This window comes from Lepidochelys olivacea, assembly GCF_965140295.1.
Source record: "Lepidochelys olivacea isolate rLepOli2 genome assembly, chromosome: 2".
Taxonomy (NCBI): domain Eukaryota; kingdom Metazoa; phylum Chordata; order Testudines; family Cheloniidae; genus Lepidochelys; species Lepidochelys olivacea.
The window spans coordinates 257,918,509-257,934,146 of NC_140412.1; the positions used below are offsets into that span (position 1 = coordinate 257,918,509).

At 41.2% G+C, this 15,638-nt stretch overlaps 1 protein-coding gene across 3 annotated transcripts in view; it reads left to right on the forward strand.

The window, feature by feature from the left end:
- Positions 1-15,638, forward strand: part of TTC21A (tetratricopeptide repeat domain 21A) — a 60,359-nt gene that overhangs the window by 29,292 nt on the left and 15,429 nt on the right. For all 3 annotated transcript variants that reach the window (XM_084620045.1, XM_084620047.1, XM_084620046.1), the window contains 6 exons: positions 3,645-3,717; positions 3,918-4,028; positions 4,204-4,342; positions 4,659-4,762; positions 9,741-9,929; positions 11,873-11,983. In XM_084620045.1, coding sequence (XP_084476171.1) covers positions 3,645-3,717; positions 3,918-4,028; positions 4,204-4,342; positions 4,659-4,762; positions 9,741-9,929; positions 11,873-11,983 — 727 coding nt within the window. The remainder of the gene's footprint in view (positions 1-3,644; positions 3,718-3,917; positions 4,029-4,203; positions 4,343-4,658; positions 4,763-9,740; positions 9,930-11,872; positions 11,984-15,638) is intronic.

The window sequence follows — 15,638 nt, forward strand, 5'->3', positions numbered from 1 at the left end:
AAATACCACAACAAACATTGTTATGACATAAAATATTATGCTAAACAGTTGGGGTCAGATTGTGCCACCTTTTTTCAGGTACTACTGAAAACAAAAGGTCAGTTTTTGGAGTAAATTAGTACTCAGTGGGAGTACGGATGGCAGAATTTGCCATTTAATCACTAGCCAAGGGTATATATTTCCCTCAAAATTGGCATTAAGGGTCAGATATTTCTATTTCAGAACTAGTATTTTATTTATTGGAAGAAGCTTTCATCTTCAGCTAAAGAAGACAAAAAAGCTTTTCTGGCATCAGAAACATAAAATACGTACTGATTTTGACTATTGGATAACATTGGTTTTATGGGGAAAAGAACTGAAGTGGGGAAGACTAAATGCCAGATTCTGTCACTCTCACACTGAGTATTTGCCTAGCAGAATTAGACCGTTCAGTCAATAGGACTGCTGACAGAGAGCTCAACTATGTCTTTGCCATTAGCCCTGTGTTATGGGCAGTGCTTTGCTGTGTTGCCCTAGGAGTAGCTTGAGCAGGGAGCAGGAAACAGTGATTCGCAGAGAGAGCATTCTGTGTGGAGGCTGTACCTGATGCAGCATACGCTCCCTGAAGCATCAAGTACACCCACAGTGTTTGGCATGCTGGGAGAACAGAGCTAAGGCTCTGACCTCTCTCTGCTCCCTCTGGCTCACCTGTACGGTTAGCCTGTATCCCCTCCCATGCTAATAATGATGATTAAGGTAAATGGCAAGAGAAGCATCTTGCACTCCCTCATGCCACCCCATTGCCTGGGTCACAGTTTTGAGTAAGATACTACTCAAAATGAGAAAAGGGGACAGAATCTGGACCTACAGAAATAGAAGTAGACGTCATGATTCTATGATTAAATAATTATATATCCCGAGTGATAAATCATTCATTTAAAAGCTTTCTACTGTCACACAAATGGCAAAATCCTCAGTCCAGCACCTCTATAACCGAAAGAGATTTTACATAATCGTTGTAATGAATTTCCATACACATTAAAAGCATTAGAGATATGCACTTAATGATGTTCAGAATATAATTTTTTTCTCTATTGATAACTGAACTTTGGCATGTGGTTTTTCACTGATAATCTAAGTAATACATGTAAACAGGCCACATAATATGTTTGCCCAGATGCACTAGCTTATATTTTCCAAGTTTTAACTCTTTTTGTTGTTTCTTCCTCAGATTCGAAATATGCTGGAATTCTGGTATTATTTTTTGGGGGGCTTGTCTATATGAACAGTTGGTGCAGGTCAAGATGGGATATAAATCTGCTTCACTCTAGATTGCTGCCCATTAACTGTCCATGTGGACCCTGCTGCTGTGGACTAACAGTTCAGTAGTGCACTTTGATACACTGCTTCAAAGCGGGATAGATCAGTGTGCACTAGGGAACTTTTAGGGTGTGGCAGTGAGCGCCACACAGTTAGTGTGCAGCAGGCTGGTGTGGGGTAGATTTATATCCCATCTTACTGCACAATACTGTTAATACAGAAAAGCCCTTATACAGGAAGGAAAGGGGATAGTTGGGATTACTGCTCTTTACTTGCTAAAACTTGTGCTCTATTTTCTCTCTCCACTCCCCTCAATCTAACCTGCTTGTTTGTCTCATCCATCTGTCATGTCTGTCTTTTGAATTGTAAGCTCTGTGGAGCATGGAATATCATTTTCTATATTTGTACAGTGCCTAACCCAATGGGGTCCCAACCTGCTTGGCTTCTATGCACCATAGCAATATGCATATTATTAAGTAGTAATAATTTCTCACTGGTATTGACAATGCCTCCAAGTTTGGTGCCATTTACATTTTTTCCCTCTTCCAGATCCCCATCAGAATATTAAATAAGATAGAACCTAATAAAATTCCTGTGCAGTATGTTCCTAGGCACCTCCCCCGCCCATTACATATTTGATATATTGCTTTTTATCATTTTCCTTTGTTTATGGTCCTTTGGCTATTTTTGAGTGTGCAACAATGTTCAGACAAGCAGAACTGAAATTACTTTTGTGTGTAAGATTTCCTGTATGAAAAAGAGTGGGGGGAATTCTTTTGTTTGGTAATAACAGCACCTTTGCTTTGAGGAGCTCAAACTTCTCTAGGGCTTGGGCCTGCATCATTAGGGGTAATGGAAGTTTTCCCATTGACTTGAATGCAAACAGGATCAAGTCCTTAAAAGCATAGAAATGTTATGTCTATTTTATACCAAGGCACAGAGAAGTAAAGTGATTTCACTCAAGGTTACACTGCAAGGGTATGATACAGTGAGAATGAGAACCCAGACCTCCACACTCCCAGTCCCTTGCTAAGTCACAGTATCTCCTAATATTTGATGTAGATGTCTGCTTTGGTGAGGGAAAAGAATATAAGATCATAGAAGTTAGAGGAGAAAGAACTCTTAAAATCCACCCCCCTTCAAGTGCATGATATTGTTCCGCCTCTAAAGGACAATATCTGATATTAAAATCATCTAACACACTTAATCCTAGCCAGAAGGACAACATACCTTATAAAGAGCCATTATGCACAGCTAGTGTATGCTTTATTCATATCCTCCTTGGACTATCACCAATATTTTCAGCTCCCCAAAAGACTTTTGAGTTTACCAGAGATTGTCAAGTCAGTAAATCCCCCTATCTAGGGCAAAGTGAAAAACAGAGATTTCCCCTCCATTTACCCACTTCGCTTTTTTCCTGCCTTGCCTTGCTCTTTTGTGCTGAGTTTATTTAATTTTCTCAACTAGATATAATAGACTGTCCTCCACAGTAGTGTGGTCTAGCCTGAAGAATAATTATTCTGGAATAACTATTTCAGTATATTTCCAAGTGTAGGCAAGCCCTTAGATTAATCTCTGGGGGATAAACTGCTTGAATTTACCCACTCTGAAGTTTTGTCAAATTCTCCCATTACTGCACTATAGTAGCAGTGCAGCTTCACCAGTGCTATGAATGGTGGGAGCACTAATGTAGTCTGAGCACAGGTGGTTTTTTTACTGCCATGTAGTCTAGATCTGTTCTGTTTAGGGTTAGGTGATTTAGTAACAAAAAGACCCACATTTGGTGCATACTATGCTGCCATCCTTGCTAACCCCTGTGAACTTGCCCCAGTGGTAGTGCATTGATGAGAGAATTTGGCAAAAACCTCACAGTAGATACAGTTGGGGAGAGGTTGCCTTTTTCTATTAGTTACTTTTGTGTGTGTGTGTGTGTGTGTGTGTGTGTCAAGAGGGGCTAGAATCAGACTGTGGTGGTGGAAACTTGTTAACAAGTATACTTTTTAAATTCAAAACGTACAAACATCTTCTAACTATTTTATGTAACCATGAGTTCCTATCACTGTTATCTTCAACTTTCCATCCCAATTCTCTCAGTTTGTTTGCTGCACCAGTGTATTGCATCTTGTCTTCATTCAGATTGCGCAAGCATTTTGGGGCAGTGGCTGTTGAAGTCATTGGAGCTACTCTGACTTACACCAGCTGAAGTTCTAGCTCTGTTTTTTTAAATGACAGAACTGACTTTATTTTCTTGAGGATTCATGTATTTTTCTTACATTTCATCCATTAGATTTCAAAATTTGTTTCTTATTGTCTTGATTCTAAATGTTGTTCTTACTTTTTTGTAGCGAACTATGTGAACAATTGCCAAGTCCTCATACTAGCCTTCTCTTGGGAGATGCCTACATGAATGTTCAAGAGGTTAGTATAAATTTGTTTAATAAATCTGTAGTAATTCAAACAAAAATACATTTAACTGAAAAGCTGGATTTAAATAATAATCAGTTAATAACTAGCACTTATATAGCATACAATAAATGTTGCTGAATCATTGGCAAAAATATTCCTAACTTCTAATGTTACACATGAAAATAACTCCCACTTCTGTCACTTACTTTTAGCCAGAGAAAGCTGTGGAAGTATACGAAGCAGCTCAAAGAAAGAATCCTTTAGATGCAACACTGGCCAGAAAAATTGGACAAGCATATGTGAAAACTCATCAATATAGCAAGGTCTTGAAAACAAAGTATTTATTTTATTCATTGAGCATTTAAATCATAAGAACAAAGAAATAAAGAGAAATAATCAAATAGATGACAGAAGTTATATATGAATGTTTCATTTTGACCTACTGTGTGTAATTCTGTATTTGGGATATTATATTGACCTCTTTAAATTTCCTTGCAGGCTATTAATTATTATGAAGTAGCTCTAAAGATGAGTGAGCAGGACTTCTTGTGCCATGATCTTGCTGAACTCCTCCTCAAACTCAAGAAGTTTAACAAGGCAGAAAGAGTTCTGAATCAAGCTATGAACCATGACTCTGGTAGCATTATTCATCCTTTCTATTAAGTTTGCTCTGTGTAGTATCAAAGCCTGTGAATCATTTTAAAATATACAACATTAATTTCTTCATAAATAATTATTCTAGTTAATTATATTTCTAGACTGAGTACACTTACGCGAGCATTCAGTAAATATTTAAATTGCCTTGCATGAGGGCACTCTCCCAGGCCTTGTTTTACACATTTGTGGGTGACACAAAAATACTTCATTGTGTACTCCAAACATCAATTCTTGTTTCTGATATCCAGAAAAATGTCAGACTAGAAAGATAACATATTACCATTTTAATCTTTCAGTTAATGACTTGCCTTCCATGATGAAGGATGTCAAGAGCCTGATTTTACTAGCAAAGGTTTACAAAAACAATAAAAAAGAAGAAGTGATGGGAATTTTGAACAAGGTAATTCATGAGGTTATACAAGCCATATACAATGCTAGAGATATTCCCTAATCATTTATCAGTAAAAATAGCTTAACTTCTTCTTTGAGTAGATGCAGTTGTGTATCCTATGTAGGGTGCTGAAGCCACAGAATTTTGCCTAGCAGTACCTGTAGGAGCGCAATGCTCACTCTTTGTGGCCTCCAGTTGTCCCATCCAGGTCTGACAGTTCAGGGGCAGAACACATCCCTAGTGCAAGTGACAATCATCATTGTCCCCCGATGATTTGATGGTACCAGGCTCCCCTTTTCCCTCAGTGCCTGAGGACTTCAAGGCTACCAGGACCTTTTGTGTCATGTGGCTGCTATGTTGGGCATCTAGGCAGAGTTCCTGCAGGAGAATATTCACAAACTATTGGATATTCTCCAGCTGTCTGCCCTGGGGACAGTAGCCCTTCCTATTAAAGATATATTTATGAAGCCTGTAAAGGTTCTTTGGAGTAATCCGGTTTTTGTGCTGCCCGCGGTGAAGAGTTCATAGAAATGCTATTTGGTACCTATGCAGGGTTTGGGGGGCTTCTATTCCCACCTGGTCCCCAATTCCCTGGTTGTGACTGTGGTGAATGATAGGACCCAGCAGGATAGGTATAATTCTACCCCCAAGGACAAGGAGTCCAAGAGGCCTGACTTAATGGGTAGAAAAATCTCAACCTCCTCTTCCCTACAAATGCATATTGCAAACCAGCAGGCATTACTGTCAAAATATGATTTCATTAATTGGACAGCTATGTCTAAGTTTGTAGATCAGTTACCTGAAGCCTTCAGGGATAAATTTTGAGTGTTTGTAGCTGAGGGCTGTTTGGTGGTCAAGACATCCTTGCAAACTGCTTTGGATGTGGCAGTTACATTGGCCAGAGTTATGGCTTCAACAGTAACCATGCAAAGGGCATCTTGGCTGCAAAATTCAGGCATTGCACCCAGTGTGCAGCAGGTTACTGAGGACCTGTCCTTTGATTGATCAGTTCACTCACTGATGAAAACTTGAACTCATTTAAAGACTCAAGTTCTACCCTATGCGCTCTGTGGGTGTATACTCCAGCAGTGCAGAGATGCCATTTCGATAGTTAGCAGCAGCACCAACAGTACCACTTGCAATGCTCCTTCGGGCAGTCCTTCCCTCCCTTGAGGCAGAAAGACTACTCCAGAAGGGGTCATAGATCCCAGAGGCAGAGGCCTTTGGGTCCTTGGTTCGGCCAGTCAACTTGTTCTCCCCCGGTGTCTACCAAGAGTCTGTTTTGACTTCTTTGTCAAGGGCAGTAATCCAGTCGTGACCTCTATATACCCATCCCCCGCATTTGGGGACCGACTTGCTCATTTTCAAGATGTTTGGGGCTCAACTGCCCTGGCAGCTAGGTCCTAAGCACCATCAGGTTGTGTTATGCTATCCAGTTATGTTATGCTATCCATCCCACCTCTGCGCCCTCCTACCCTGTCCCTCTTCAGAGACCCCTCTCACAAGGCACTACTCCTTGGGCAGATTCAGTCATTACTAGAATTGGGAGCTGTGGAGGAGGTCCCTCTGCAACTCTGGGGCCACTAATTTTATTTCCAGTATTTTCTGGTTCACAAATCTAAAGGCAGGGTGAAACCAATTCTTGACCTCCACAACCTCAACAAATATATCAGATATGTGAGATTCCAGATGATCACTCTATCGACTATCCTCCCGTGTTAAATCAGAATAACTGGTTTGCTGCTCTGGCCTGTCAGGACGATTATTTTCATGTGACAATTCTTCCAAGCCACAGAGAGTTTCTCCAATTCGTTGTGGCACATGGCCATTATCAGTATACCATACTCTGCTTTGGTCTGTCCTCTGCTCCCTGGGTTTTTACCAAATGCATGGTTGTAGTGACAGTGTACCTCAGGAAGAGGGGAATTTGTATCTTCCCATACCAAGATGATTGGTTATTGAGGGGCAAATTGAGGGAAGAATTTCTGTCCCACATACATGTCACACTATGCTTACTTGATTGCCTGGATCTCATTCTCAATGGAAACAGGTCACCGTTGGTCCCCACTCAAAGAATGAATTGGTTGGGGCCTTAACAGAGCTACAAGTCTGAGAGTGCTTCTGCCAATGGACCATTTTCAGATGATTTGTCATCTGTCTCTGAAGCTGCACTCTCAGCCTTTAACTACTACTACTACTGAGGAAATTCTGCACCAAATAAAAATTATGCGCATGGTATTTTAAAATTCTGCAAATTTTATTTCTCAATAAATAAATGTGGCTCCAGCATGGCAGTGGGAGCACAGGCCACTGGCTGCATTGAGGTGGGAGATCACCCTGAAGTCCCCACTTCCCCCAGTACAGGGACTCGGCAGTGAGTCTGCACCTGACCCTGACACAATGCAAGGGCTGAGCCTGCCCCAGAAATGCCCTGGGGCCCTACCCCTCTGCACCAAGTACACCAGGTGTGGGTGGGCAAGCTCAGCCCAGCAGGATCCAAGTGTGGAGGGGCTTAGTGTGGGGCGATCCATGTGTGGGGTGAGAGGTTTCAGGGTGGGACAATCGGTGTGGGCAGCTCAATGGGAGATCTTGATCCACAGGAGCTCGTTGCAGGGTTCCAGGTGTGGGAGCAGTGGGACTTTTCAGGGGATCCAGGTGAAAGTGGATGGGGTTGGGGTCCGGGTGTGGGGAGATGGGGCTCAACGGGGGGGGGTCTGGGTGTGGGGGATCAGTAAGGGGTCCAGGTGCTGGGGGAGTGGGGCTTGATAGGGTAAGAGTCCAGTGCAGCTGCTGGTGATCAGTGGGGTGGGGGTCTGGGTGTGGAAGTCTCATCAGAGGGGTCCAGGTGTAGGGGGATACGGCTTGTCAGGGTTCAATGGGCCTGCTTAACGGAGAGCCCCAGCTGCTGCCAAGGGGACACTGCATGCCAGGCTCCCACTTCCCCCTGCGATTCCCCGATCCCCTTTTCTTCTCCATCCCCCTATCACTCCCACATTTCCCTCCCGACTGCCTTTCCTCTCACCCCCTTCCCTCATTTCCCCCAGCCCCACCGCGGGCACTCACTGTTCCACAGAAAAAAGGAGTAGATTTCAGAGTAGCAGCCATGTTAGTCTGTATTCGCAAAAAGAAAAGGAGGACTTGTGGCACCTTAGAGACTAACCAATTTATTTGAGTATGAGCTTTCGTGAGCTGTAGCTCATGAAAGCCTACGCTCAAATAAATTGGTTAGTCTCTAAGGTGCACAAGTCCTCCTTTTCTTTTTGAGAAAAAAGGAAGGCCCCCAGCACACAGAAGTGCAGCACGACTGGCACTAGGACCTAGGAGGCCGCATTCAGCTGCAGAGTCAGCGGAGCCCAGATGTAGCCTCCTTCAGCTGGGCAGCTCTGTACTTGCAGAAATGAGGGAGCAGTGGCACATAACTCTGTGTGCTCCCCTATGCCTCGCCTCTGTTTGGGGGGGCAGTCCCCCCTAAATGTGACCATCGTTGGGCCTTCCCCCCCCAGACAGCATCCCTTTGCTTCCCTGCCATTTTCTGCAGGGAATCACAGGAGTTTTGCAGAGGAGGGGCGTTTTTGTCATGTATGCAGTCACACAGAATACCCCCAGGAGTAAACTACAGCTTGAGGGTGCCTAAGGCTGTTGGGTCACAGGGCTGCTTGCATGCAGGTAGTCCAATTTGCCAAGTTACATCTTCACCCTTTCCAAATGTGGCTGAGGACAGTTTATCATCCACCCATCATCCCTTGGACAGTTTGGTCCAGCTCCCTGTGCCTATCCTGGACTCCTTACAGTGGTGGATAGCTCAATGCAATTAATGCCAGGGTGTTCCCTTTGTTTGGTCCCCACTGACCAGAGCCATTGTCACTGATGCCTCCTTGGTAAGCTGGGGAGCACGTCTGGGGTCACTGAGAGTTCAGGGTCAGAACAGGAAACTACATTTCATATGGAGCTTTGGGCCACTTACAACACTTCATGCCTTTTGAGATCACATTGGGGCTCCATGGTTCACATTCTTATGGACCATACCACCACAATATATTATGACAAAGCCTTGGCTGGGATGATTTAGTTGGTGTTGGTCCTGCTTTGAGCAGGGGATTGGACTAGATGACCTCCTGAGGTCTCTTCGAACCCTAATATTCTGTGTGAACAGACAGAGAGGAGCACACTCAAAAGTGCTGTGTCAGGAAGCAATCAGGCTGCTTCTTCTCCTCTTCCCCCCCGGGTTGAGAGTGGCTGATCTGGTGGCTGATCACTCACTTGGGGCTGAGAATCAACACACAGATCACCTCAGTGGGAATTTTGCCCTGAGTTGCAAGTGGTCTCTGAAGCCCAGTGTCTTGCGGTCCATCTTTGCAATTTGGGGCATCCCCGCAATACATCTGTTCACTATGAGAAACATCAAGAAATGCTGTCTGTTTTGTTCCTGAGAAGGCCTCAATCCGGGCTCCCTGACTGACTCCTTTCACCTGAGTTGTGAGTGTGCACTCCTATATGCTTTCCCTCTGATTCCAATCATCTTGCAAGTAATCCTCAAGCTGACCCGTGCCAAGGTCATCATCTTCATTGCTCCAGCGTGGCTGAAGAAATATTGATTCTCCAACCTTCTGGTATTGTCAATTTAGCCTTGAGAATATTCACCTGTTGCATAGTAAAAGAGCAGATGCACCAAGCCATTGCCTGCAGTAGCTAATTGTATGCACCAGAATATGAAAAGGTTATAAGAAACAGGAGTAATTTAACCAACTAACCTAAAATCCAATATTGCAAAATATTAAGATAACTTCATTACTTTTAAAAAAGAAAGTAGCTGCAGAGAATGAAATGGAAATTGGACTTACAATATAACAAAAACCTTTTTGAAACATCTTAAGTAATTTAGCAAGTATAAATTTTAGACCTCCTGCTGCATGAAAAACTTTTAAAATAGTTACTCCATTACTGTTTGAGTTATAATCTCTCTTTGTATATTTGTTTATTCAATAAGGCCATTGACATACAGTTGAGAATACTGAAACGTATCCCTCTGGAACAACCTGAATTGATCCCTTCTCAGAAGCAGTTGACATCATTGATCTGTGTACAGTTTGCTGAGCAATACCTAATCGAGAAAGAGTATGTACAGGCCGTTAAATGGTATAAAGACGCACTATCTTATACTCAGACAGATAGTAAAGTAAGTATTGTCTTAAATCCAAGTCAGTATCTATTCAACAGTACTTTAAGTGCACGTTAAGTTGGAAAAATAGTTATGTTAGCCACTTTGTTGTTTGAAGGGTGTGATGAAAATATGTTTGAATATTTAGACTATAAAAAGTACCGTGAGTGAATTCTTAAACTTGCATTTCAGCAGAACAGCAGCCAGAAGAAAACAAATCACATCTAAGAAGGAAATATTGGTCCAGGCTCTTACTAGCACTTTTTCATTTATTTATTTTATCAAATTCATCCAGTTACAAAAAAACATGGAGCATATGTACAATAAAAAAAAAAGTGGTTTTTAAGAGAAATTAAATACCAACCCCTACCTCCAGAAAAAAAGCCCTTTCCTATTATACATTTTTCTTAAACTTCTGAAGCACATATTTCTATTAGCAACAAAGAGAGGGCCCAGCCCTATAAGGTTTACATGTGAAAAACTCCCGTTACAGTTTTGGGGGTTAGAGTCTCAGGTCCACTAAGCATTGCAACATGGTCTTGAATATGATGATAAATTCCCCCTGTGCAGGCAGAACCTCAATTGAAGTCCTTGGGAATTTTGCCAAGTTAGATGCCAATGTTCCCTTTCTGCAAGAAGGGTGCAGTAATCAGCACAACTTTGGGATGCTGTACCCTCTCAACTTTAGAGTTTCATAGATTCAAGGGCCAGATTAAGAACATAAGAATGGCCCTACTGGGTCAAACCAAAGGTCCATCTAGCCCAGTATCCTGTCTTCTGCCAAAAAGAAAAGGAGGACTTGTGGCACCTTAGAGACTAACCAATTTATTTGAGCATAAGCTTTTGTGAGCTACAGCTCACTCCGTTGAAGTGAGCTGTAGCTCACGAAAGCTTATGCTCAAATAAATTGGTTAGTCTCTAAGGTGCCACAAGTCCTCCTTTTCTTTTTGCGAATACAGACTAACACGGCTGTTACTCTGAAACCTGTCTTCTGACAGTGACCAATGTCAGGTGCCCCAGGGGGAATGAACAGAACAGGTAATCATCAAGTGATCCATCCCCTGTCGCTCATTCCCAGCTTCTGGCAAACAGAGGCTAGGGGACCACTAATGGACCACTGTTGTCATCTAGTTTGACCTCCTCTATAACACAGACCATAGAACTTCCCCAAAATAATTCTTATAGCAGATCTCTTAGGAAAAACATCCAATCTTGTTTAAAAATTGCCAGTGATAGCGAATCTACCATGACCCTTGGTGAATTATTCCAGTGATTAATTACTCTCATTTTTAAAAATGTATGCCTTATTTCCAGTCTGAATTTGCCTAGTTTCAGCTTCAGCTTCCAGCCATTGGATCAAGTTAGAGCTTTATCTGCTAGATTTAAAAAACAATTATCAAATATTTGTTCCCCATTTAGGTTCTTATAAACTGTAATCAAGTCACCTCTTAGCCTTCTTCTCTTTGTCACCCCTTCAACGGACTTCACTGAGAGCTGATGGCACTCAGGCATGTCACAGGATCAAGCATCTGCAACTTCCATTTAAATGAGAACAACATTAACCTATGCATGTTTTCCTGGAGTAAATCACACTCATTTCCAAAGGTTACATGGCATGTACTGTGACTTTTCTGTAACTGTTTTGCCCCACATCAACTGGAGCTGTTTATTTCTAAGAGAAATAATGCTATTCGCATCATTTGGGACAATTAAAATTAGACAAGACAAAGCACTGAAGAGCATACTACTGTATGGAGCATTCCGCTTTATCAGGAGGGTGATGTAAATGTTGTTATGGGACAAATTTATCCCTGAGGTCACTTCACTGAAATCTTTTCCATCTCTAGCCTCTGAGATAGGATTCTCAATCAAGAAAGAAAAAATATATATGACTCTCGATATCAATTACACTGATCATTGAAATATTTCCCTTCTTTAATTACTTGTCCTTATTCTCCCAGGTACTATTGCAGTTGGCTTGCCTTTATTTGACACAAGGCGATATTGAGTCATGTGAACATCATTGTGCTCTGCTTCTTCAAGATGACAATTGCAACGAAATTGCAACAATGGTATAAATGGGTAATAGTTAATCATCTACAGATCAGATTAAAGAATTGTTTTCAATTTTTAGGCTATTCTAAAGACATTCCTCTATGTATTGGCATATGTCTTATGTCCAAGAAGCTACACTGCAATTGGTAGCAAAATAGGTTGCATCTACTAATGAAACTTTTTCCATGAAGAATCAGAGGAAAGGGAGGTAAGGGGAAAGTAAAAGGCAAATGTATACCTCCCAAAAAGCAATCTGCATAAGAGCAGAAAAAATATTAAACATATACTTACCTATGAGTAATGGAAAAGTGTTTGCTTTTTTGAGGGTAATCATGTACTTCTATCAATTTAGCACAGGGCAAAGTTTCTCTGATTGGCAGTTCAGTCCATGTTTCACATGGCACTAAGTGTCATGTCAGTGTTGTATTGCATATAAGTGAGATACAAGGCTTGTTTACATTGTGGAAGAATGTGCTATAGCAGTTGTGATTTCTAAAGTGCACAAATGTGTTGTGCATTAAGTGGTCCATGTATATACCCTGCTGGTGCAAACTAAAGGTTCCTTAGTGTGCTTTAACTGTTTCAAACAGCACTATGTTACTGTGCACCAGCAGGGTCCACACGACCAATTAATGTGAACACATTAGTGTGGTTGAGATACCACACCCCTGTAAAGCCCATTTCCCCACCAGGTAGACAAGCCCTGAGTCATTAGACACCTGAAAATGAGTTTGGATCCCCTCCAAAAATGCAGTTTACTGCATGATAAGTCTGTATGATTATTATTACTTGTTTCATTGTGTCTTTTAATTTGTTATGTTGAAAAATACCCTTTGATATTATTCAAAATAACAGTTCAGGAAAAACAAAGCCAGCAGAAAACACTCAGGTAAACATTCACCCTTCTTCTACTCTTTTTCTTTCTACCTTTCCCCATCTCATTCATTTTCAGCCTTCTTCAACTCTGCTAGCTTTATAGGTTCTCTCTGAATCTCAAAACCCTTCCAAGTGGGATTCAATCTAGGAAATAGCAGGGTATACCTTATTACTGAAGTGCATGTTTTAGCCATGTGATGGGTCAATCAGTGCAGTAACTACTTGTACCAGGAATAACTTGCTTGAAGAATTCAGTCCCAACACAGACACTGATCCCATAAACACATACACATGTGAGTTACCTTAATGGAAGTTTTCTTTGAATTAAGTATAATAATGAATAATACAGTAGTAAAGTAGCCATTGTGTTATTTATTACAATATTCAATTCAGGTTTTTTTTTATATTGGCTCCATTACATTTATTACACTTCATTTAGTATGCTGAAAATTTTCACTGTGGCAATACCGAACTGCATGGTGAAGCTGTCTCTGATGAAACTAGAGATTTTGGCAGCTTGGGAGGGGACAGCTGGGCATTTGGGCTCTTGGAGAGGCAGCTTGGGGCAGTGGGATAAGAACATAAGAATGGTCATACTGAGTTAGACCAATGGTTCCATCTAGCCCAGTATCCTGTCTTCTGACAGTGGCCAGTGCTAGGCGCTTCAAAAAGGATAAACAGAACAGGGCAATTTCAAGTGATCCATCCCCTGTCAGCGAGTCCCAGCTTGTGGAATTCAGAGGTTTAGGGACACCCGGAGCATAGGGTTATGTCCCTGACCATCTTGGCTAATAGCCATTGACGGACTTATCCTCAATGAATTTATCTAATTATTTTTTGTATGCAGTTATATTTTTGGCCATCACAACATCTCATTGCACAAGTTCCACAGATTGAATATGTACTGAGTGAAGAAGTGCTTCCTTCTGTTTGTTTTAAATCTGCTGCTTATTAATTTCATTGGGTGACTCCTGGTTCTTGTGTTATGTGAAGTGATAAATAACACTTCTCCATTCACTTTCTCCATACCATTCATGATTTTATAGATCTCTGTCATATCTCCCCTCACTTGTCTCTTTTCTAAACTGAACAGTTCCAGTCTTTTTAATTTCTCCTCATATGGAAGTTGTTCCATACCCCTAATCTTTTTTTTTTTTGCCCTTCTCTGTACCTTTTCCAATTCTAATATATCTTTTTAGAGATGGGGCAACCAGAACTGCATTCAGAATTCAAGGTGTGGGCATGCCATGGATTTATATAGTGGCATTATGATATTTTCTGTTTTATTATCTATTCCTTTCCTTATAGTTCCTAACATTCTGTTATTTGTTGTTGTTGTTTTTTACTGCCATTGCATATTGAACAGATGTTTTCAGAGAACTGTCCACGATGTCTCCAATATGTCTTTCTTGAGTAGTAACAGCTAATTTAGACCCCATCGTTTTGTATGTTTAGTTGGGATATTTTCCCCATGTGCATTACTTTGCACTTATGAACAATGAATTTCATCTGCCATTTTATTGCCCAGCCACCCAGTTTAATGAGCTCCCTCTATAGCTCTTCACATTTAGCTTTGGATTTAACTGTCTTGAGTAATTTTGTATCATCTGCAAATTTTGCCACCAAACTGTTCACCTCCTTTTCCAGATAATTTATGAATATGTTGAACAACACAGGTCCCAGTACAGCTCCTTGGGGGACCCTGCTCTAATGATCTTTGGGTTCATTAAATAGCAAACAAGTGAATGAGAAAGGAATAAAACTTTGATAGAACAAACGGGAAAGCATCTCTGGTGAACTGCTGCACGCAGTCATATGATGTCCCAATGCCCACCTTCAGGGCACATCTCTAAATTCCGGAGAATTTCTAAATTATAATCTTCTACAAACCTATCTCTACACCTGCTATTTACCTCTCTCTCCACTGTGCAGACTGACCATTTATTCCTACCCTTTGCTTCCTATCTTTTAACCAGCTGCTGATCCATGAGAGGATCTTTGCTCTTAACTATGACTGCTTAGTTTTCTTAAGAGCCTTAGGTGAGGGACCTTGTCAAAGGCTTTCTGAATGTCCAAGTAGACTATCTCAACTGTATCACCCTTGTTCACATCCTTGTAATAGATTGCTGATGCATGGTTACCATTTACAAAAGCTGTGTTGACTCTTCTCCAATATATTGTGTTCATCTATGTGTGTGATCATTTTGTTCTTTACTGTAGTTTCAACCAGTTTGCCTGGTACTTAAGTTAGGCTGACTGACCTGTAATTGCAAGGATCGCCTCTGGAGCCTTTTTTTAAAAATCAGCATTACATTAGCTCTCTTTCAATCATCTGGTTCAGAGGCTGATTTAAACAGTTCTGAAATTTCATTTTTCATAAGCATGTCAGTACATATTTCTGCTAAATGACCAGCAGGAAAATAGCTAATACCCTTGACAATGAAATGATCTTATTTATATTTCAGAGTTAAAACAACCTATTTAAATGAAGGGGGCTGTTCACATCTCTCAAAACTACTGTTTCATGTTTGTCTGCAACTAAAAAGGCAGCACCACATCAGTTTACACTTAGTTTGTTTTCTAGATTATTTCAGCAACCATAATTATTAGAAATATTTTTTAACTGAAAGCTTTGATTTTTGGAACATAATTCTTTAGCAAGGGGTGAATTCTATGGTAAAATGCACAGCTGCAGAATCAGAGAATACCCAGGGCCCTAGAAGTACAAATGAGAGAATTGGGCCCAAATCCAACAAGAGGCAATATCTGGTCTTTACATTCAAGTGTCTATCTGAA